General features: G+C 41.8%; 1 protein-coding gene across 1 annotated transcript; it reads left to right on the plus strand.

The window, feature by feature from the left end:
* The first annotated feature begins 3,125 nt into the window (after nucleotides 1-3,125).
* Nucleotides 3,126-15,777, plus strand: LOC147711928 (acidic mammalian chitinase-like). Its single transcript, XM_086922654.1, has 11 exons — nucleotides 3,126-3,218; nucleotides 7,679-7,708; nucleotides 8,714-8,915; nucleotides 9,387-9,443; nucleotides 9,550-9,715; nucleotides 11,899-12,023; nucleotides 12,719-12,842; nucleotides 13,021-13,206; nucleotides 13,322-13,441; nucleotides 13,544-13,685; nucleotides 15,264-15,777. Exons 1-11 carry the CDS (start codon nucleotides 3,194-3,196, stop codon nucleotides 15,518-15,520), a joined length of 1,434 nt encoding a protein of 477 aa, XP_086778780.1. The 5' UTR covers nucleotides 3,126-3,193; the 3' UTR covers nucleotides 15,521-15,777.
* Nucleotides 15,778-22,139: the final 6,362 nt, after the last annotated feature.

A 22,139-nucleotide genomic window follows, 5' to 3' on the forward strand; every position in this document is an offset into this window, starting at 1 on the left:
CGCTCTATAAATGTTTAAAATAGAAATAGAAATCACTGTTAGTATTTTTGCATCTGGCAACCTGACTTTTCCATTTTCATAGTATATCTCAAACCCCAGGATTTATAGTTCGGTGTGTGGCGTCTACTATGGGCACACACAAATGCGTCATTAGCTCTAGAAAACTAACCAGCCATCGCTGATAGTTTGTAGAGCCAGTTGCTCCCACAAAAAAGACATTTTCTAAGTTGTGTGCCACTGTCATTGCTCCAGTCACAAAAGTAAACAGCCAGTATAAAAAAGACCTGATCTTCTGAAATAAGGCACGAGAGATAGAGTTGCCGATCAGCTATGCCTTGTTCATCGGCTACTCCTTGCCCGCAAGGCAGGAGAGCTGGGGTAATGACTGAAAGGCTGTGCACAGGAGAAAGGGAATGGCGGGAGGCAGCGGAGGCCACTGGCCTGGCCAGTTCTCCATAGGGTAGTAGGTGTACTCCTGTCTATTTGCAGTCATGGGAATGAAGTGGTTATTTTTTGCTATGTTGATGGTTTGGATGATCTTGGGGCATACAAGTGCCCCCAAACTGTATGCTCAACAGATCAAAATCACCTGGGTGCAGTGGCAATAAGTAAAACACAGATTTTATGTAGCTCTTGGCCACACATGTTGCTACCCCTACCCGTCTCACCAGGCGAATGCCAACATTCACTGACAGGTATGTCACTGATAATAATCATTCAAGGACTGACCTTGTGGCCCGGACAGATGTTGAATCAGTCTGAACTGTCTCTGCTCTTTCATAGACTCTACCCCAGTGAGTGACTCTATCAAACTGTCCAAGGGCCACACATCAAATGGCCCCGCCATTCTATCTTCATTCAGTTCCTTCAACAGTTGTGTCCCCACTGGCTCCAGGTAGTCCATCACTGAATTTAGGTTCTCCTATTCCTAGGTCCTTCGTACTCCCAGCTTAAACCATCCCATAAAACCTGTCAGTAATAGTTGTGCATCCTCCCTGTTGTCGTAATACCGAAGCCCAAAGGCCAGTCTATCGACTTTAACAAGAGTATGAGCCCTTCCCCAGAGGTAACTGTGCTGCCCATCTTCTCTACTCTTCAGTTGCATATTCACCTTGGCCTTCCTTGTGCCCCTGTCTGGATTGCCCTACACTGTGTAAGTAGGTGTTACGCCCCATACGTGTATTCTAGAAAAGTGACGTGATTTGAACCTTACATGGCAGATCATCAAGCAGCTATAACCCACCCTATCATATGTGGTGATAAAGCACAGAGCTAAAAGAAATCCATGCAGATGCTGCATCACTTTGGTGTTCTGCTTAACCTGCCATTTGGGCTTGAAATGGGTTTGTTGGTGTACATGGTAGATGATTATTAACACGTCTGAAGCTCTCACTGAACTGAAGTTGGTGATTTCCTGAGTTGAACCACAGGAACACGTTGTTGCTTGATTGTGAGGGATGGGGGGGAAATAAACCTAGGAGGCCGGATGTGCTTCTCAATTTTGGCGTATTTATTCGGGAAGACAATGCAACAAAAAGAGTACCAAGAGAAATCAACAAAAAAAGAGGGGGGGACTTAATTCGGGGTCAGTGGCTTTGGTCTTTAAGTTATTCTCCTCTCACTATCAATCTTCTTCTTTCTCTTTTTCTTTTCTTTGGTTCCAGGTCCGGCTCCAGTGGTATATCGTCCCCAGGTTGCCAGGAGGGAAGACAAGGAGAGCAAGGTAAATAGAAGGTCTAGACGATTAAGTTATAAGGGACAGGAACCATCACCACTAACCCTGGGCGTAGTTTGCGTAGTAGCGCTACGCTTAGCTACGCGTAGCTACGTGAAGTGTACTACACGAGCTACGCAGTGCACTGTGCAAAATGCTGTTCGCACTGAGCAATCAGTGCAAACTGCATCTTGCGCAGTGCAAGCGGTCGTTTTTTGCTGTTCGAGTAGATTTCTACTCGAGCAGTAGCTTTCTCAACGCGGACTGGTAGTTTCTCATCGCGAGTGGTCGCGAGCATACGTGATCACTCGCAATGAGAAACCTCACCTCCCCGTGTTGAAAATCTCACGAGAAGTTTATTTTCCACGCTCTGGATCAGCAACTTGATGTTGCTGATCGCAAATGAGGAAAAAGTCTCACCGGCATGTCATTTTACTCGCTCGCCGTCGGCAACTTGACGTTGATGACCGCGAGCAAGCTAAAAATGACCGCTACGTAATGCGTGTTTGCACTGTGCTTTATGCAATTCACGTAGTGCGAAGTAGCGCAAACTTCGCAAACTACGCAAGCGTAGCATAGTACTTCACCCAAGGTTAATCACCACACCCTGGAGTGCTGGGGAAAAACTCTTTCACTCTTCAATTACCATCTTCTCTGGTTCACACTGATTCAGAACTTATTGGCACGTAATTGGTCCCAGATTTCCATTATATTTTGAATTGTATCTGTTCCTCCACAAAGTGGGTATCCACTATTCTATCGGTAGGCATTGTTAGGAACAAAAGTGGGATTGTACCAGTCTCCATGATTTACCATTACATTGCTCCTCCTATTAGTTTTTTTGTTAAAGCACCAGTACTTTTCATATGTGTCAAGGCCAAGCTAGCTTGCTTATGTACATTTCTTTTTAGAGTTGTACACTGTCTGAAAAGGAAAAGTTTTTTAAGAGCTCTCCATTAATAGCTTTGATGGACTAATAACTCTTGGATAATTTATGAAAAATAGTAACACTTCACTAGGTGATAGATGGTGCGTGTACCCATTTGAAAAAGTAGATAACACTAAATCAAGCATTCGATTCTGAAAGACGTCTTTGCACTGAATCTCAGATTTTTCTTCCTCGCAGCAAAATGGAAAAAACCTTGGCCAAGGTCAAAAAGATTAGGCAGCATGACTTGTGACTGCTATCATGCATTGTATGAGAATAAAACAACCACATAGGCTACCAAGAGCTACATTTAGTGGTACTGTAACCTCTAGCTGACTTCTGCAGGTACTCAGACTGTGGAAACATGATAGCACTGTTTGTTGAACTCTGGAGGCTTTGTTCTGTAGCAAGTCTAATATTGATACTTCGGCTGAAGATATATAGAGCCAGTTTCCTACAGATTATAATGGGATAACACTGGAATACATTTGGGACCTTGATGTATAAAAAGGTAGCAGGACACCGTCCTCAGTAGCAGCACAGTCGCAAACATGGGCAAGTTTCTTCTCCTCACTGGTGAGTATAAACCTCAGGCTCTTGAACAATTTCGGAATAGCTGTCTTTGTCTCTGCCTTTACCCTGGATAACAGTATGTTTTTAAAATGTTTGTAGAGCACACCTGCTACCCAGAGGAGTGTTCTGGCACTAAAAGCTGGTCGAACTGAGAAACAAATTGAATACCCATAACTGTACTTGCTCAAGTAAAAAATATTTTTTAATTCTGAACTGAAAGTGATTAAAGCCTAAAGGAAACCAGAGAGGGCTTTTAGATGCTTTGCTCTTGTAAACTATGGGCTCCTCCACCAATTAAGTTTCTGAAACAAGAAATCATCAAATTAAGGTCTGACGCAGAAAAAATGAGCTATTAAGAATATATATTTATGGAATGTATCCTAAAGATTAAAAGGCCAGAGTTAGTTAACACTCAAGGTACTAGGAATAATGTCTTGAACAAGATTTTTTTTCTCCTAAGCACATCAATATTCTGCATGAGTTGTAGTTTAGCAGTAAGTTTATGTGGTAGCAATATAAAGACTGTTGCAGTAGTCAAGTCTTGAAATAATGCTGCAAAACCTGTTTATGACATCCTAAAGGAGCACAGAGGAGATTTTTTTTAACAGTTTCAAAAATGAGAAACCATTTAGAAACCATGTTTTTATCTAGATTGGCAGGGTAAGGTCGTCATCAAGCTAGAAAACCAGATTTCTCATTGTGTTACTTGAAGTCGGTGGATCGCCCAACTCAGACCACAAATTATCAAACATCATATTATAAAACACTTCAGTATAGTCAGGTTTAAGTTTCAAGACATTGCAATTAATCCATTTAAGCTACTTCAAAAATACAACTTTTAAAATAAGCCTAGTTGATTTTCATTGGGCCAGCTAACGCAATGATTAGGCAAGTTTCACAAGCATACATCATAAAACAAAGTAGCCAAATGCTCGGATCAGTAAAAAGGGAAGGTTGATATAGATGTTAAATAGTGTAGGGCTCAGTAAGGAGCCTCGGGGAACCTCATGTTAACACCTGAAATTAAAGAGGCTCTTTTGAGCACTTGCGTTCTATTCTGTGAATATGAGTTTAGCCAATCCCAAGCTAAGCCTCTGACGCCGGTCATTTGGAGCCTTGGTTTTAGGACTTCATGAGATGTTGTGTCTAAAGCTATAGACAAATCCAAAAGAATCAGAGCTGAACCATCTTCCTGATCTAGAACCCAGCACAGTTCATCACCCACTGTTACCAGTGCCAATACTGTACTGTTGTAAGATCGAAACCGGATTGTAGCAGGTCAAGAATGGAAGTTGACTCTATGACAATTGAGAGACTATCGTTTTCTTGTTTCTCCAAAATATTGATGGCATAAACAGTAAAATATTAGGGTGTTAGTTAGGAGTAGAAGAATGGGGTGATGGTTTTTTCAAAATTGCACACCCGTGCTGCTGCAAGAGAAGTACTGCATGGCCGAGTGAGGGGTGAGGCAAGCTTGTCAATCTCCAGGTGCAGGATCCGAACTTGGCTGGAATAACACAAGAGGAACTAAAACTTATGGAAAGGGCAAGCACTTTCAAAAGATCAAGTGTGAAAGTAGATGTTTGAATGAGCTGATGCCTCACTAAACCTTTGCTTGTAAATGGAGGGTCCAGGTTGGAACTTACTCAGGCATATCACTTTTTGATTTCTCCAGAAAGTGATATTCTAGGTTCTTGCATGTAACTTCGTGGTTCAAAATATCATGAACATTACATCTCCACCAGATAAAGGAATTAGTGATATTAATATATATATATAAAAATATATTTAGTGGAGTTTGTTACAAATTTAATTTTATGAGTCAAAAACCTGGATTTAGCAAGTTTAATGATCTGTGCCACAGGACAACAAGATATGGTGACTTGTTTTCAGTACTGTAGACATGTTGTCATATACATCAAGCTTCTTACATTCTTTTTTTAAAATGTAGTAAATCATCCACAAATGAAGGTATATTGCTGTTAAAGGGTATGATGCACTGACTTACTGATCTGCCACATTAATCCAAAGTGGCTGTTTACATATTAGGTTGGAGACCTCAGCCTCCTAGTATTCTACATACACTGAGATGATAGTAATGAGTGGACATAAATGTATTTTTAGGAATTAGGCATGTGCTTCATCCTGTTGCTCATAGAGCAGGGAACTATAATCCCTTTGGGATGTGGAGAAACACCCCAGAGCTTGTGATTACATGTTAGCTGATGCATTACATAAATGCAGTCACTCAGTTCATATACTAGGTACCAGTCATAAGCTGCTGACGGTGATAACCTATGTTTGACTGACCATTGAAGACAGACGTTTGGTGGTGGCGAAAATGAAAACAAAAGCTATTGTTTTGTTATGCAGATTTATAAAGGGCACTATCGCCCGGATTGGTATTCTGGTGCTGAGCAGGTGTGAGCCTAGCCAGATCTAGGGCCTAGTGGGACTACTCAAAGCCTTGTCTTCAGTATCTTCTGGAATTCAAATGTGAGGAAGAGGCTCTTATGTATGACTACAGGTCGTTCCACACTTTCGTAGAGATATAGGAGAAGGCTTGATCTCTCCCCTCCAAGCCCCTCCTCGGGATCTGGTTTTCCATATGCATGGGATGTCTGCAAGTAGATGTCCGGATGAGCGGAGGTGTCAGGAAAGTTTGTGAAATCAGGTGGAATTGTTGAGATATGGTGGGCCAGTGTTATGGGGTGCCTTGAAAGTGTGGGCGAGGAGTTTGAATTGTGCTCATTTGAGAATTGTGAAGCCAGTGGAGCTTCTTCAGCTTTCATGTGATGTGAGTGCATCGATGTAAATTGAGAGTAATTCTGGCCTCAAAGTTCTGAATGACCTGCAGCCTTCTGGCGGTTCTTTTTTGTTGATCCCGTCATAGAAGGGTTTCTGTAGTCCAGTTTGCTTGTGACCAGGGTGTGCGTGACTGTTTTCCCGGTGCTGATTGGGAGCTATATGGAAATCTTCCTCAACATCATCAGGGTATGGAATCATGTGGATGTGACTGCATTGACTATTAGCAATACAATTAAAATAAACACTCAATTTTAAAGATCAAAAAGTAATTTACATGCACGCATATGCAATTCATATGTGGATGGTTTAAATTAAATATAAGTACGGTCTACTATGTAATGTTTTGCCTGATCATGTCTATTTAACTAATCCATACATCCATACTAGTTCATACAGCCACAGTTGATATACAAGTTTACATTTTATAACAGAATAATTTTTTTAACATTCCAAATACTTGCCTTCAATGCCATAATACATTTCCTATTGGAATGCTTAGACTCCCTTAACGTAGATTGGGTTTCTCATATTAAAATCTTATAACTAACTTACATGCTTCTTGTGACAGCTATTTTCAGGTAATTATATGTTAGTGTTTAGTGTGCAAACTAATGTTGATAGTGTTCTGTTTGTGAAATATTTATTAACAACCTTAATCATGACAACTTCATCATACCTTCATAAACACAAATTGTATTTGAGTTTTATGAAGTGCATGTGTCTCCTTATGACTGGTTCAGAGAACTGCATTGTTCAGCAAAGATTATGATTCTGACACTTCTTACGTAGATTATAGGTCCTAACCAAAATAAAGTATTTAAAATCCAATCAAGTGTGTGGGAAGAACACCTATACGGTATTGCATTGTCGCCTATATGTATTGTGGAATTTTGGGAACGTTTTTCTTATTTGTTGTAACTTCAATAGACGAGCTTCATTCATGGCTGTGTCTATTTGATTCTCATGAATATGTTTGATTCTTCACAGTAGATCTTTAGTAGAGATGGGATACAAATTTGCTGAATCAAAAATCCCCCTGATTCTGGTGTTATTTCTGAATTCATATCAACAGTATTTCATAAATATAACCTGTATCTCCTGCAAATACATAAATATGATCACATTGTCATAGTAGAACTATTTTAGGCTATAATTAGAAATGATTAGCAAGAAGTCTCTAATGTGGCATTGAGTTACTGTTAATTCAAGGCATGCCTAAAGAACAATTTTTGATCCCTAAATATATCCTTCTTAATATCCAATATGCTTGGTATGTAGTTTTCATGAAATGTTAAAAAGATCTAAAACAGAGAATTCTAAATTGACGTGGCACCTGATCCCTGCTACTGCTCAAAATGTTCAAATAGAAATGGCTGGTCAGAGCATCAGTCACTGCAGACAGGCAAGTGAGGAATGCATCTGTTCAGGTTTTTAAGACTCAAGGAAAAGAAGACTTTTGTAGACAGTGACTTTACATGGTAAAAGCAGCGCAAACATCTAAAGTTTCTGTAGAGAATGATGTCCTTAAAACAGGACATTTTCTTAATGAAGCAAATTAAATTGTGTTTTGAGTTCTGCTCCTAAACCCTCTACGTGCTGTGGCTATTGCCCTCTTCTCATTGCTATATTGTAACCACATTTTTACCTCCATGCAGGTCTGGCTCTGCTGCTCAATGCCCAGATAGGTAAGTGGCCTTCATTACTTGTTTCTGTTCCTCAGACAGATGTGTGCATCAGATAGGACTAAGTGAGTTGAAAATAGCACCCTCATTGTAAATGCCACTTTAGTTATTGCCACATTCTACCCCTGCCACCCAAAGCACTCTTTGAAGTTTAATGCATTAGCTAGAGTGTTTTATTTTTTAAGAGTGGCCCTTAGATCAAAGCCTCCATTAAGCCCGTGAATGTGACCCTCACCCTGCAATTTAATTTCCGTGCCTTGGCTTGAATTCAACCTTCCTGCTGTAATACTGTGAGTTTGAATGACCTGGTAGTTTTGTGTAGTCTGAAGGTGATGGTGACTCGATACATGTGCTTAGGCTCAAGAACGTTCAGTGTTAGCACTGTGATTCTTTTCTGACAGTGTAAACCATAGAGATAACTGATTTGGCTCATGCAAACAAAGAATTCCTATCAGAGTGAAAAATGTTTGACTTGACCTAATTGAGCTACGAGTATTTCTGCAGAGACACCTTAATGAATTGTTGGTGGGTTTCCGCCTCTGATCATGTGACACTTTCTGTGATCTAAGGAGTGAAGATCAGATTTTTAATTTTAAGGAGAGTTCTTGCACTTTTACGTCCCTCTTCAACATTCCTCCCATGTTCTCCCAAAAAGCCTAATAAGGGAATTCAAATACCATAATTAGGGGCCCTCAAAGTCTTTGTGAGAAGATGAGGTCAAACAGCATTGGCCATTAAGAACTGACCATGGACTATCACTGCTAGGCGACAGCTCTATGTAGTCTGTCAGCCATTGTACTTGTACAGTATTCTGGTGTCTGCATGCCTCCATTTTATTATTTGTTCCACAGCTAGGAGGCTTGACGATGTAGTTTGGAATGGAGAAGCGCTGTAGGGGAAGATGTGTGAGAAAAATATTACCTACTAGGGCATGCAATCCAATAGATAGTACCTGACAGACAATGTTAAATGTGTGCAATAACTCCCTTAATCCTATTCACAATGCAGGCTCCGCCTACCAGCTAACATGCTACTTCACCAACTGGGCCCAGTACAGGCCAGGCCTGGGAAAATTCAAGCCAGACAACATTGACCCATGCCTGTGTACTCACCTGATCTACGCCTTTGCTGGAATGTCTAACAACCAAATCGCAACAATTGAGTGGAATGACGTGACTCTCTACAGCTCCTTTCAGAACCTAAAGAACCAGTAAGTAATTGACCACATCAGTAACTCTATAGGAGCATTAGTCTGCAGTTACATTTGTGACTTAAAGGGTCTCCAAGAATAACAAAGAGGAGATAAAATGGTTAGTCAAAGTCTCCTCTGTTCTCTGGAGATCATCATTATGTAACACAAATATCTAATGAAGAATCAATAAGTAAATATGAGTTAATAACCAGGCTAATCCTTTTATTGATGCATGCATGATTTGCAGCAAGTAAATTACAGAGCTAAAGCTAAGATGAGAAGGTGAAATCTGAGAGTCCTGGACAGGTGATGCTCACTTCTGACCGTATTATTCACTGATTGTCAGTATTTCAGTACAGCACGAATATGTATTTCAATCACGGTTGCATTTCAGGAGTCCTTCCTCTTGTTGTATGTTCTAATGGTACATCATAATTTATTAAAAAGATTGCGTTCTTAAACTTTCTCTTCCCATCATTCTATCCATAGGAATGGAGCACTGAAGACTCTCTTGGCGATTGGTGGCTGGAACTTTGGCACAGCACCGTGAGTTTTAAAAATGTGGTACCTGCAAATTGCGTCTATTACCCACTTTGCACAGTGCCATCACTCTTCAAAATTACCCTGACCCTTGCATCTTTCTCCTTTTTAGATTCACCGCCATGGTTTCAACTTCACAGAACCGTCAGACCTTCATCACCTCTGTCATCAGCTTCCTGCGTCAGTATGGGTTTGATGGGTTGGACTTTGACTGGGAGTACCCTGGATCCAGAGGAAGCCCACCCCAGGACAAACAACTCTTCACTACTCTGGTCCAGGTGAGGAAGAGTAATCAGACCTCAGGTTTACCGAGGGCAAAGCCTGGGGTGAAGAAAGGAACACCAACTTGCACAGGCAGAAAGTCACAAGCCAGATGGTGAGGGGGCAAGAGCAGCAGTGAGTTGAATAGATAAGCAGATGAGCCGGTAAGTTTGAGTATGGGTACCTGAGGATCCATCACAAGGGACACATGGTTTGCAGTAAGTGAAGAAGCGATGTTGTAGGCCAGCTATTGGGAGGGCCAGGGCAAAAAAAGAACACACTGGACAGAGAGGATACAACTGAGTCATCCACTCAGTCAGCCAGACATCTGGTTTGCAGAGATAAGAGAACCAGCTAATGAGCAGGGAGATAAGTTAGCCAACTACCAAGCAGATAGCAAGGTCACCAGGCATTTCTTGGGTGTACAAGGGTGCCAGCCAGTTGTTGCCGATACCAGTGCTACATTCATCCAGCGGGGCAAAGAGTACCATTCAGCAACAGGGAGGCAATGGTACAAAGATACCAATAGGCAGACAAGGGTTCCATCTGCTACATGAGAGACTAGGGTACTAACTAGCATGTGGAGTGATAGTAATGTCAGTCAGACAGCGACAAAATCTCCAAACAGCTCTTACTGTCTTGGTGACTAGTGGGAATCTAGGTCTTAGTTTTGAAAACAAGGGTGGCGGAAAGACTAGGAAAGAGTGCCATACATTGGTTGAGGAGACTGGAAGGATGATTTAACACTGGGTGTACCGGAGATACTAGCGCTCATATAGAAATCACACTCGTATGGACGTTCACAATACAATTATGTTGGGTGCTTACAGACCAATTGAGAGAAGAGAACACCCTACTTCCCTACATACAACCTTACGGTTGAGTACTGTATAAGAATACTGTTTGTAGCACACCACTTATCACAGTCTATTCAGACAATATTCATATAAAGAAAATATAACAACAATCCATTGGGCTCATGGTGGTCTTTGTTTCTTGTTTATTCTCCCAATTCCAATCCCTTTTGGGGATTGGAATTGGGAGAATAAACAAGAAACAAAATGGGCCAACCAGGCAGTTGAGAGCAGCAAGGTCCGTGTCTACAGCAGCCCTCCGTCAGCACCAGAAGCACCCACCGGATTCACTCACTGCGAGGGTCTTTTGTGCAGGAGGGGGCGGGAAGAGGACCAGCTGCGGCCGATCAGCGCCGCTGAGCAGGCTGGTCCTCGCAGTCCCGCCTCTGTCCGTGTGTGGGGCAGTCAGAAGCAGCAGAGTCCAGATGGTCCCAGGCAGATGCAGACAGCAGGGGTCCAGGAACGGTGAGCGGCTCCCGCGAAGCGGGGGCCGCGAGAAGTGGCGAAGTGGCCAACCAGGCAGTTGAGAGCAGCAAGGTCCGTGTCTACAGCAGCCCTCCATCAGCACCAGAAACACCCACCGGATTCACTCACTGCGAGGGTCTTTTGTGCAGGAGGGGGCGGGAAGAGGACCAGCTGCTATTATTTAGATTCTGACAAAAATAGCTATTACAAAGCTTAAAATATGAAAAATGGGTTTCTATTAACTTCTCCCAATTCAACAAGGATATCTTAAAAAAATATATGCAGCTTAGCTCATCCAACTGCTGCAGGGCTAGCATCCCTGACTGTGACACTCTGTGGAGAACTGCCATATTCTTATGTACAGAGTTTGAAATAATTATTGGGGTTTCTGAGTAGCTACCCCTACCCCTTCTTTGCATCTTGATTCCTCTGCCTTTCCCAATGGTTTGATTTTCTATTCCACTTTGATGGTGGAGTTCATGGTTTCCAAAGCAAAGTCCATCAGATCCTTGTTTGATGAATATTGTACCAGCACCATAGCTCTGATCCTCAGGGAACTTTGGAAATTTCCAGGGACATGTGTATGGTGTCTTTTTCTCTTTTCCCTGACGAGATGTTGAAAGCAGTTGTCTATCTTCAGCTCTTGACCTATGTGGAGCTGTCTTCTCTTGCTGGAGAGGCTTGCACTGTCTAGAACAAGAAGCCCTTCTGTAAGGGATGATTTTAATAAAGACTGTGTATTGTGCTAGAAGATATGTTTTTAATTAATCAATACCCAGGCTGTCTGGAGAGAGGTATTTTTTATGAATTTACCCATAAATGCTAGAGTATCCATTCCCTCCATTATAAACTCTATTTTCAATTTCTTCCTTTCTTTATAGGAAATGCGGGCAGCCTTTGAGCAGGAGGCAACTCAGAGCAACAAGCCCCGGCTCATGGTCACAGCTGCTGTGGCAGCAGGCATCTCCAATATCCAGGCTGGGTATCAGATCCCTCAGCTCTCCGCGTGAGTACAGTGTTCTTTCTGAGGATGGGTTTAATAATGTTGTAGGCAGGGGCACCAATAAAAATGACACATTAAAATTTGAAAGTTTAATGCTTAGAAGGTTGGTCTTAATGCTTAATCCTGCCTGACTCCCTACAGGCCAGGCAGGGCGCTACGATCTGCAGACGCTACCCTCCTCACTCAACCACGCTGTAGACTGGCTACTGTGGGTGGTCGCGCCTTTTCCTATACTCTCCCAGCATTGTGGAACAAGTTGCCAATGGAACTGCGGAAGGAAACCAACTTGTTGTCCTTCCGAAAGAAATTAAAAACAGTGCTCTTTCAGCAAGCGTGGGGTGGCCTGTAATTTATGACCAGCTGCTTTCTGTACTCGGTTGTGTGGATCCTGACAAAGCGCTTAGAGACCCCTGGGTTATTACGCGCTATAAAAATCAAATAAATAAATAAAAATAAACAAAATGCTCACAGTCTGTGTGCATTCTGGAAGTAAATGAGATGGGCAAGAAAAGTAGGCTGTTGCATGGCAGGCATCTAATAGGAAATCCAAACACTAAAGAACAACCTGATCTAATGGTGCATCAGGATAGTACACCCACAGGAAATACAACTGTATCTGCCACTTGTCTTGTAAGTTCTGTACAGTGCCCTTAATATATGGAACAGCAACCTATTTATGCATATGCCTTTTCCGACAGGGCTCTCGACTACATCCATGTGATGACCTATGATTTACACGGATCTTGGGAGGGATACACGGGGGAGAACAGCCCCTTGTACACCAATCCTTCTGCCACTGGGGCAAACGCGTACTTGAATGTCGTAAGTATTGTGACAGACCAAAAGTGATGACATGCTGTTTAGTGACTGTCTGAAATTTTCAATTCATCTTTGTCAAGTGCCCAGTTTTAGAGACTCTCAAAGTATGTATGAACTTGTTATGACATTTTGTGCACCACTCTCATAGAATTTAACTTGAAAACAACTGTTATCTTTGTAGGATTACGTGATGAACTACTGGCTGAATAATGGTGCCCCAGCTTCTAAACTCATTGTTGGATTTCCCACCTATGGACACACTTTTGTTCTGAGCAATCCATCCAACAACGGCATTGCCGCCCCAACATCTGGAGCTGGTCCTGCGGGGCCGTACACCAGACAAGCTGGTTTCTGGGCCTACTATGAGGTACATGTACTTTGACACATTCATTGACTTTGGAGTTATTTCTGGCCAGTACATTATACCACTCAAAACAAAAATAAAATGAATGAACATTTCCTACAATCTCTAATCTTTACAGATCTGCACGTTCCTGAAGAATGGAGCTACTGATAACTGGTCATCTGCTGAAGAGGTTCCCTACGCATACCAGGGCAACCAGTGGCTTGGATACGACAATGTGAAGAGTTTCACGCTCAAGGTATTCTTTACAGATTGGCCTGTTCCATGGTATTTTGCAAAGGCTGGAGGCAACACAAATTAACTGATGTTTATAGCAGTATGCTCCATCTAATGCTTACAGGCTCAGTGGCTGATGAAGAACAACCTGGCTGGTGCATTGGTGTGGGCCATTGACCTAGACGACTTTACTGGCACATTCTGCAACCAGGGCAAGTTTCCTCTGATCACTGCGCTGAAGACTACTCTTGGAGTACAAGCTTCAGGTTAGGAACATTCACACATTTGAAGGACATCCTCCTGTTTTCTTTCTTTTCAGTTTTCATCCTTTATGAAACTGAGCGCTTAATGAAGATTTAATTTTCTGCATGTATTAAACATACAATGACAGGGCACCGTATTGTAAAAAGAGGATTTGTGGTAAAGTTTAACAACACAGATCTAACTGGGAATTTCCCATACGTTGTCAATAGCAGTACATAATGAAGTTGAATCTAGCCAGAGTTTACCACCAGTGGCGTTTCTCCTGTACAGTGTCTCCAACCCTCTCCCACTAAGGGTTTATTTTGTTTTGTTGGTATTGAAAAACCAGTGCACTCCAAACTGGACAAGCTGACACTGCCAAGAGAAGGATTTTTATAATTTAGTACAACTAATACTAAATGTTGTGTGAGACATGGACATCATTCTAATGGATTCATTTAACCTGCTAAATCACTTTGGAGTTTAATGAATGCAGGACTACCGCCCTATTTGGAGTGTACCACTACCACCACATGTACACTCGAAATAGGACGGAGGGGAACTCTGTCAAACTCTACATAGCACCCTAAGCATGTAATAAAACTGATATCATTAAAGTGTAAAGGAATAGGAATTGAACACCTGCCTCAGAAGCACCTAGCATTTAGGTTCAGAACAGTAAGGTTGCTTTACAGAGCTGGGAGGGTCTCTAGGTGTGTAAAACCTCATGTGCCTAATAAAGATTTTTTGTTAGGAATGAATGTAGTATCTGCTTAATCTGGAACCAGATTGTCCTTATTCCAAAGAAACACAGCTTGTTACCGTAGATATGGTGTGAAGCCAAGACAATGGACGGTTGTCCCTTTTGGTGGTTGCCCACATTCAGACAGCATAAGTCCACCTGACTCATAAAAGGGTCATAAAGAAGGTCCATATGATCTGGGCAAAAGCTGGGGTTGTGAAAATGGCTTTGGTTGCTTTATTAATGCTGAATGCATGCAACAGTTTTTCAACTCTATGACTGGAGACATTGTAGAATTTGGGTTTCGTAATGCAAACATGGTACACCTGGGAGCAAACATTCGCAGAAAGATGAGGTTGTGGCAAAGGCACATCTGCCCTGGCTTCAGTAACCGGGGGCTTGGCAGACTAGATGCATATGATGGTCAGTTTCCTTCATAGTATTTTGCCTGTGTCTGGGTGTGTTTCTACAGTGTTTGTGCCTGGCTTCTTCTTGCAATGAAGCCCCTTATTTCCATGTGCCCGTTGAGGATTCATAATTTTGACCTCATTGTTTTCTTTTTCTCTGCCTTTTCTCTCCAGTAAGACCATGTGTTCTCAAAACTTCAGAACCATGCTACTTGTTGCATTTCACCGCTACAAGATGCTCAGGATATTCAGATGGCACAGTTCCACATTCTGGGCATGCCATACAGAAACAATTAACAGTATTTAAAAAAAGAAACATTCATAATTATGAAGTGGAAATTTAATTAGGCCGCAACATTAGATTCATGGGCTAAATTAGCAGACCATGTTTGACTAGAGTTGGATTGCAGAGTATTTCCACTCATTGGTACCTTTTATTCATGCCCTTTTAGGTTGTACCGCCCCTGCAGTCCCAGTCACAGCAGCTCCAGCCCACAGCGGTGGTGGTGGAGGAGGCAGCAGCGGTGGCAGCAGTGGTGGCAGCAGCTCTGGTGGCAGTGGATTCTGTGCTGGTAAAGCCAACGGCCTCTACCCGAACCCAACATTGAAGAACGGCTTCTACAACTGCTTGAATGGAAATACCTATCAACAGGCTTGTCAGACCGGCTTAGTCTTTGATGCCAGCTGTTCCTGTTGCAACTGGCCATGATTAAATTCACACCACAGAGCACATTGCACAGCATTCCTCCACTGTATGCTCTTCTGTAATGGGTGTGGCAACGCTTTCCTATCACATTGAGCAACCTGGCTGTATGCCAAACAAAGTGCAAATGCCTTCTGAATACATTATATGAATGGTCTTCATCTCATCTTCTGCAATGAATGCCTTGTGTTTTCCTGTAGTTATGCAATTCATCTCTGTATCAGGTTACATTGGGTGCAACGAAATAAAGTATGTTAAAAATCCATGCTTCATTTTCTGCTTTCAGTTTTAAAAGCAATCATTTCGGTCTTCCAGTTTCTGTAATTATTACAATCATTTCCTCTCTACAGGTGAGCCATACTACATCACTGTTGCTAAAATGACTAATTATTAATATGCATATGGAAAATATTTGAGTGATTAAATGTGTGTAATTACAGAGTGTGAATATACAATTTTCACCCAAAGGAGTCATATGCCTAAAAAAAAACAGACGATGTAAAACTGAAAAAACTGACACCTACCTATTTTTCCTCTTTTGCAAAATTTAGGAGTCTCCTAAAACAAGTGAAACTCAAATATTATATATTGGTGTTCTGGTCACTTTTGGGGCCTAGTGATTTTAGCAGATATGGAAAGAAGGACAAATAAGTATATTACATTAGAGAGTCAGTGATAGTGCCTTATTCTTGAGCAAAATAGCCTATTAGATTACTAATAAATTTGGCAGTGTTTGACAAATGTGCTAAAAGTGATTTTAGAATATTTTGTAAAGTATGTTCAAAGGATGGGGAGGGGGGGTGATTGGGCAGTGTAGGAAATGGGAAATGCTAGGTAAAGTTGTGACACATTTGAAATGTAGACAAGAGTAACTGATTTATGTTTGAATGAATCTTTAGATCATTCACAGTTCATGAAGCAGTTCTCAGTTTGCGAACCTCTGAGTGATACATTAAGTCAATTTTCTACTGCCCTTTTAACTTTTGGCGATTTACAGAAATTGACAGGCAAATGTGACAAGCCAAGTTGTGAATCATAAAAATGAAATGAAGAGTGTGGAGATTAAGCAAGTTATTGCCCAGAGTTGCAGAGTGGGACCCATGATTAGAGTCGGCACCGTGGCGAGAATTATCGGGTCCGGGGACATTGAGCCCAAGACCCTGCCGCAACGGGAATTGAACCCTGGTCCCGGGTCAGATCTCTGCATCAAGGTCTACCGCTCTAACCAGTGAGCCACACTTCTCCACATCCTGTAATCCATAAATCACAGCTCTCATCCATATGTTTGCTAGCACTGGGAATCCAGCCAGTGGGCTGAGGGTGCACTGGGAACATCCGAATGCAATGAACAAGTGGGGTTTGACACGAGAAAACTTGTTGCAGGACATGGTCAAAGGTCACGCCCTACACTCAGAACAGCTGAGTGTGAAGGGGATTATAGCTACAAGAGTACTACTATTACAAGGATGCAGCGGTGAAGAACATATAACTGCACAAGGGTTTCCTTACAGATGTGGTCAGTACATGAAAATCAAAAAGCTGTGTGGTGCTACCACAGACTACACCCCTGCTGCAATGAGGTGTTAAAGAGCCAACTGTGAGAGCAATCACTACTACAACATATTATTAGAGTCTGGAGCACACAGAAAATACAGTAATTCCCAATTTTGTTAGAAAAAAAGAGTCTTATTTATTTCCAGTCTCAGTGAAATATATTGGTGTCTCACAATATTATGTTTATTCTTAGTATTTGAACATGCAACAAAAGACATTTATAACAATTGTTCGATTTGAGTGTTGATACACATGATGTGATATACTGAAAGAGGTAGTTTTTAGGTCGAGCATAAGCATACGACCTCTTGTATACTTTAGTATACACCTCTGTGGGCCTTAAGCCAATCCCAGGCTTCTCATTTGTTGGTTTCAGTGTCCTTTAAAAATCCTTGCTTGATAGTGGTCAGTCCTGCCTCTTTGTCCCTCCTTTTTTTCCTCCAAGGAGCAGGGACTTTGTACATTATCATTACACTTTGTTCTTTTAACCTGCTCGTGTGGGGGGGAGGGGGACTATTGTATTATGGGGCATATTTTCAAGCGGGTTTATCTCCGCTTTTTTGGCTTTAAAAGCAAAAAAAAGCAGAGATAAAATTATCTCCCTATTACCTAGCTGTCGCTAACACCAGTTAGCAACAGCTAGTAGGAGATAGCGACCATCTTGGGCCCCACTTTGCATGTCAGTGATATTTATCACTAATGACATGCAAAGTGGGCGTGCCAAGATGTTAGCGACTGGAAACAGTCGCTAACATCGCTATCTCCTATTACCAACTTTTGGAGATATTCGCGCTAAGCGCGAATATCTCCAAAAGCTAACACCTGCCCTGAGCAGTTCTTAGCCATGTTATCCAATGGGAGGTGGATAACATGGCTAAGAGCATTAGCTCGATAATGCATGAATATCGCTGATTTTTCAGCGATATTCATGCATTGCGGCCGATTTTTATCGCATTTGCGATAAACCTTGGTAATACCAAGGTTTATCTGCGATAAAAATCGCCGCAGCTCAGCGGTAATTTTTTGTCTCTAACCAAGCAATAGCGATAACTATCGCTATTGCTTGGTAATATGCCCCTATGTTTTTAACGTCATGTTACACTGTGGTTGCCCAGACCCATAGCTGCTTACAGTTTATTGCAGCATTCGTCCTTCCCAGTTCCTGCCATGTGGCTGACATTCTTTTGTTTCCTTTCCGAAGGCAGCTCCCAGGCTGCATTGTTTACAGTTTGCTGGTAATCTGTGGAGGTGCAGTTTACAGAGGCAGTTCTGCTTTCATATGCATTTGGTTCTGCTCTTGAAAAGCCACACAGAGTGTTGCACACGCTTCTTCAGAAGCATAAACGTGTGTTAGCTTATTTGAAGTGTTTCCTGTTTCGGAATACTGGTGCTGTTGTCCCTGTTTCTTTTCTTATATTATTTCTCAGAGAAGATAGACACCTTCAAAGGTTGCGTTTTCTCACGTATAAGATTAAAATAATTTAGAGTGGCTGATAATGGAAAATATACTTTATTGTTACATTCAAAATATACCTGGGCTGCTTCTGTCACCTCCAGTTTTGAAAGCTGCAAGACTTGTGCCTCACTTCATATCGTTCAGAGCCTTTATTATTATTGAGCTCGGCAAATTGAACCAAATGCCCTAGTATTCTCAGAGGCCAAGGAAACATCTGCATTAGTTTAACATTGCATGGTAACTAGCTTCTTCCTAAGTTATTTAAAAGTTTGTCCGGCTCTCGCTGACAGCGCTAAATGGTGTCACTAATATGTTTGACACTGTTGAGGGGTAGAATTAGCCAGTCTGAAGCCTGGAGCCCCCTTTTAAAAATGGTGAAACAAGTGGCGGTCACCTGGTCACCTTCGCCAACTGTAGCGCGGCGGGGCCTGGGGTGAATCTAGGCCGCAGTCGCGCATGAACTAGACACGAGACAGATGGTTTCACTCTTGAGGTTTTTACCTATTTACCGGCTTGTTCCCCCTTCACCCTCCCCCCCTCTTTCATGCTCTCTATCACCCTCCCCTACCGCTTTCCCTTCTTCATTCTTTGTCTACTTCCTCTGCTCCTATCCCCTTAATCTCTCCCCTTGCCTGCTACGCCGCCTAGCCCCTGACCCTTGTGCCCTTTAACTAAGCACTCCTCCCCTTGTTGGGGAAATCTCCAATTACTTATACTCTGGAGCCTCCGTGATTCCTCTGAGAGAGTCCACAGCGCCAAGGGCGCCACTCACAGTTGAGGTATGGTATTGCGCCCCTTGCCAAAGCACTCCCTCTCCCCTTTTTGGTGAAGGATCCAATAGGTAAGCCTTGGAGTCTCGGAGACCCCTCTGAGCGAGTCCACTGCATTAATGGAGCCTCTCGCAATGGAGTTGGGGGAATGATACAACTTCCCCTGGGATCACAGCTTACTGGACTTTGAACATAACTATTACTCGTCTACCGGTTTATGCCCTCGTCACCCTTCCCCTCTACTTTCATGGTGTGTCTCTCACCCTCCACCTCCTCTTTCCCTCCTTCATTCGCTGTCTACTTCCCCTGCTCCTACCCCCTCTCCCTTCAATCTCTCCCCTTGCCTGCTTTTTCCCTTATGCATATTTCCTTATTGTTTGTCTCGACCTAACATGTAACTATGTTGCTATGCTTTAATAACTGTGTAACCTTTGTAACGATGTAACCTGCAACTATGATCTGATACTCATGTAAAGCGCTCTGATACCTTCGGATCTAGCCAGCACTATATAAAACCTTTCAAATAAATGAATAAATAAATAAATAAATAAATAAATTAGTCCTCATAGATAAAGTTGAGCAGACAATGATTGTAACTTGATATTATCAATGGATCATTTTTCTACTAAAATGCCTGCCCTTAGTTTTAGTTAGATATCTAGTATAGTCTTGCAATTTATTCAGGGGTCATTGCAGACTATTTGGCATTAAAGCTAGCAATACTAAATTAGAATAAGCTAGATTACTGATTTTTACTTCCATGAAAAAGGGTGGAAACTATTGATACCAACTAAAATCTCTACGAGATCAACATACAAAGGGACAATGATGATGGTTCAAAATGTAGCCCTGATTTAATCCACAAAATTTAAGTATTTTAGGAAAACTACTAGTCCTGTTATCTAATTTGACTGATATTCACACTTCAGTGTGAGTTTGTATAGTTAGGTTCAAAAGGGGTTAGTCAAACATTAATATGTTCAGAGACTCACTCTTGACAAAAATGCAACAACATGTGTTTCCGCGCAGTGGAAGTCCCTTTGCAACGCAGGACTGGTCACCTTTCTGTTGCATGTAGCTAATGAGGTGCAACTAATGCCCATACAGTGTTACCATGTTTAACAAGCATTGGTAAATGCAATATGTTTTGCCTATGTGATTAATAATATATATTTTTTTAAGTTTTAGCTTGGTCAGCAGATGTGTAATATAAGTTAAAAAAAACGCCGCAAAAGTATTATGACTTGCTTAGTGAGAAAGGCAATATATTGTGCAGGAACAGGTGGTAATATAAAGTGCTCCTGTGGTGTTGGCGCTATGTAAAACGGATGTATGACGTTACAACGCATGCTTTTACCAAGCATTCTGTTACAACGCAGGTTTTACTACGCATACCATTACAACGCATAGCGCTTTGGGGTGCTGGATAGTGAATAGTTTAATTTACTATTCCAACTCCAGTCCCCGTGGACACTAGGGAAGGTGTTGGATAGTAAATTAGATCTATTCCCTATCCTAGAGCGTCCCCCAGCGCAATGCGTTGTAATGGTTTTCGTTGTTAAACCTGCGTTGTAATAGCACTGCGTGGTAAAAGTTGCGTTGTAAAGGATGTTTCCCATGTAAAACTGATCCTAAAATAAAATTGTGAAAACTGCTTTAAATGCAGAGCCGATTAGTTAGCTGTGTGCTTGTATGAAGTAACTGGTGGTGATATAATGTGCTCCTGCACCTTCAGGTGATGTTGACACTATATAAAAGCGCCCCACAAAGGAATTAAATACAACACATGTTACATAGCAGCACTGTAACATGTTTTTTATTTAATTAACCATGGGAAGCCATCAATAGTTCTCAGCCAATGTTCGTACTGACCTTTAAATACTTTAAAGGAAAAGACCTTCAATATTTACACAGCAAAACACAGCCTCCTTGCCAAGCTGAGCTCTGCTACCTAGGTTTATCATTGACAACGTATTTAGCATTTAACACACCACCAGAGAAGGTTATATCACTGCAAGACTCCAGAATGTCATTCCACCAACCACAGGCCTAAACAAAACCACCTACCTTTGAGAATGAAGTGGCCAACATGTCCGACTCCGTGCTAGTATCTTCCAGTGTCGAATGTCTCACACTAAACAGGGCCTAGAGGACATCTGGACATCAGTGTTCTGCTATTTAAAACATTTACAAACATCAGTATGCAGAATGACTTTGGTCTGTTTAAAAACCAGCGTAACATATGAGCCAACATGCATCGGCCATTCAAGACTCACCTATTTGTTGACAACTAACAGCACTCCCAACCTTCAGCACATGGATCACCACTAGAGCATGAAAGCATATGTAGACAGCTATGGGTCTGAATGCTATTTTACTACAGCACCACCAATACATTCAAGCACAGAATGTTTGCACCCCTCGGAACAAGCTGCAATATAAATGACAAGGTTTTAGTCTAAAAATGCAATGAATGCAATGATGCAGAGATTGCTTAATAGCTGAGTTTGTTCTTCGATTCTATTCCCAGTTGCTGCTGAAATGCAATTAGATATTCCACTATTATCGGAGCAATGCAAGTGTTATGTTAAAAATGCAACTATTTTGAAGACAAAACTTGCCCAGTCGCCATTTGTAAGCGATTTTATAGCACCACTTAGCTTTCAGAAGAAAAATAAGCATTGGGAAATGCATTAGATTTTGCCTATGTGCTGTCGTTTGCTGTAAGTTGTAGCTTGATGAGCTGTTGTGCAATATAAGTTACTGAAACTTAATTAAATTGTTATGACTTACAATTACAATAGCCGAGTGGAAATAACAGGTAGTGAGCAGGCTGCCGTACAAT

The sequence above is a fragment of the Lissotriton vulgaris genome, chromosome 5, assembly GCF_964263255.1.
Source record: "Lissotriton vulgaris chromosome 5, aLisVul1.2, whole genome shotgun sequence".
In the NCBI taxonomy this organism is placed as follows: Eukaryota; Metazoa; Chordata; class Amphibia; order Caudata; family Salamandridae; genus Lissotriton; species Lissotriton vulgaris.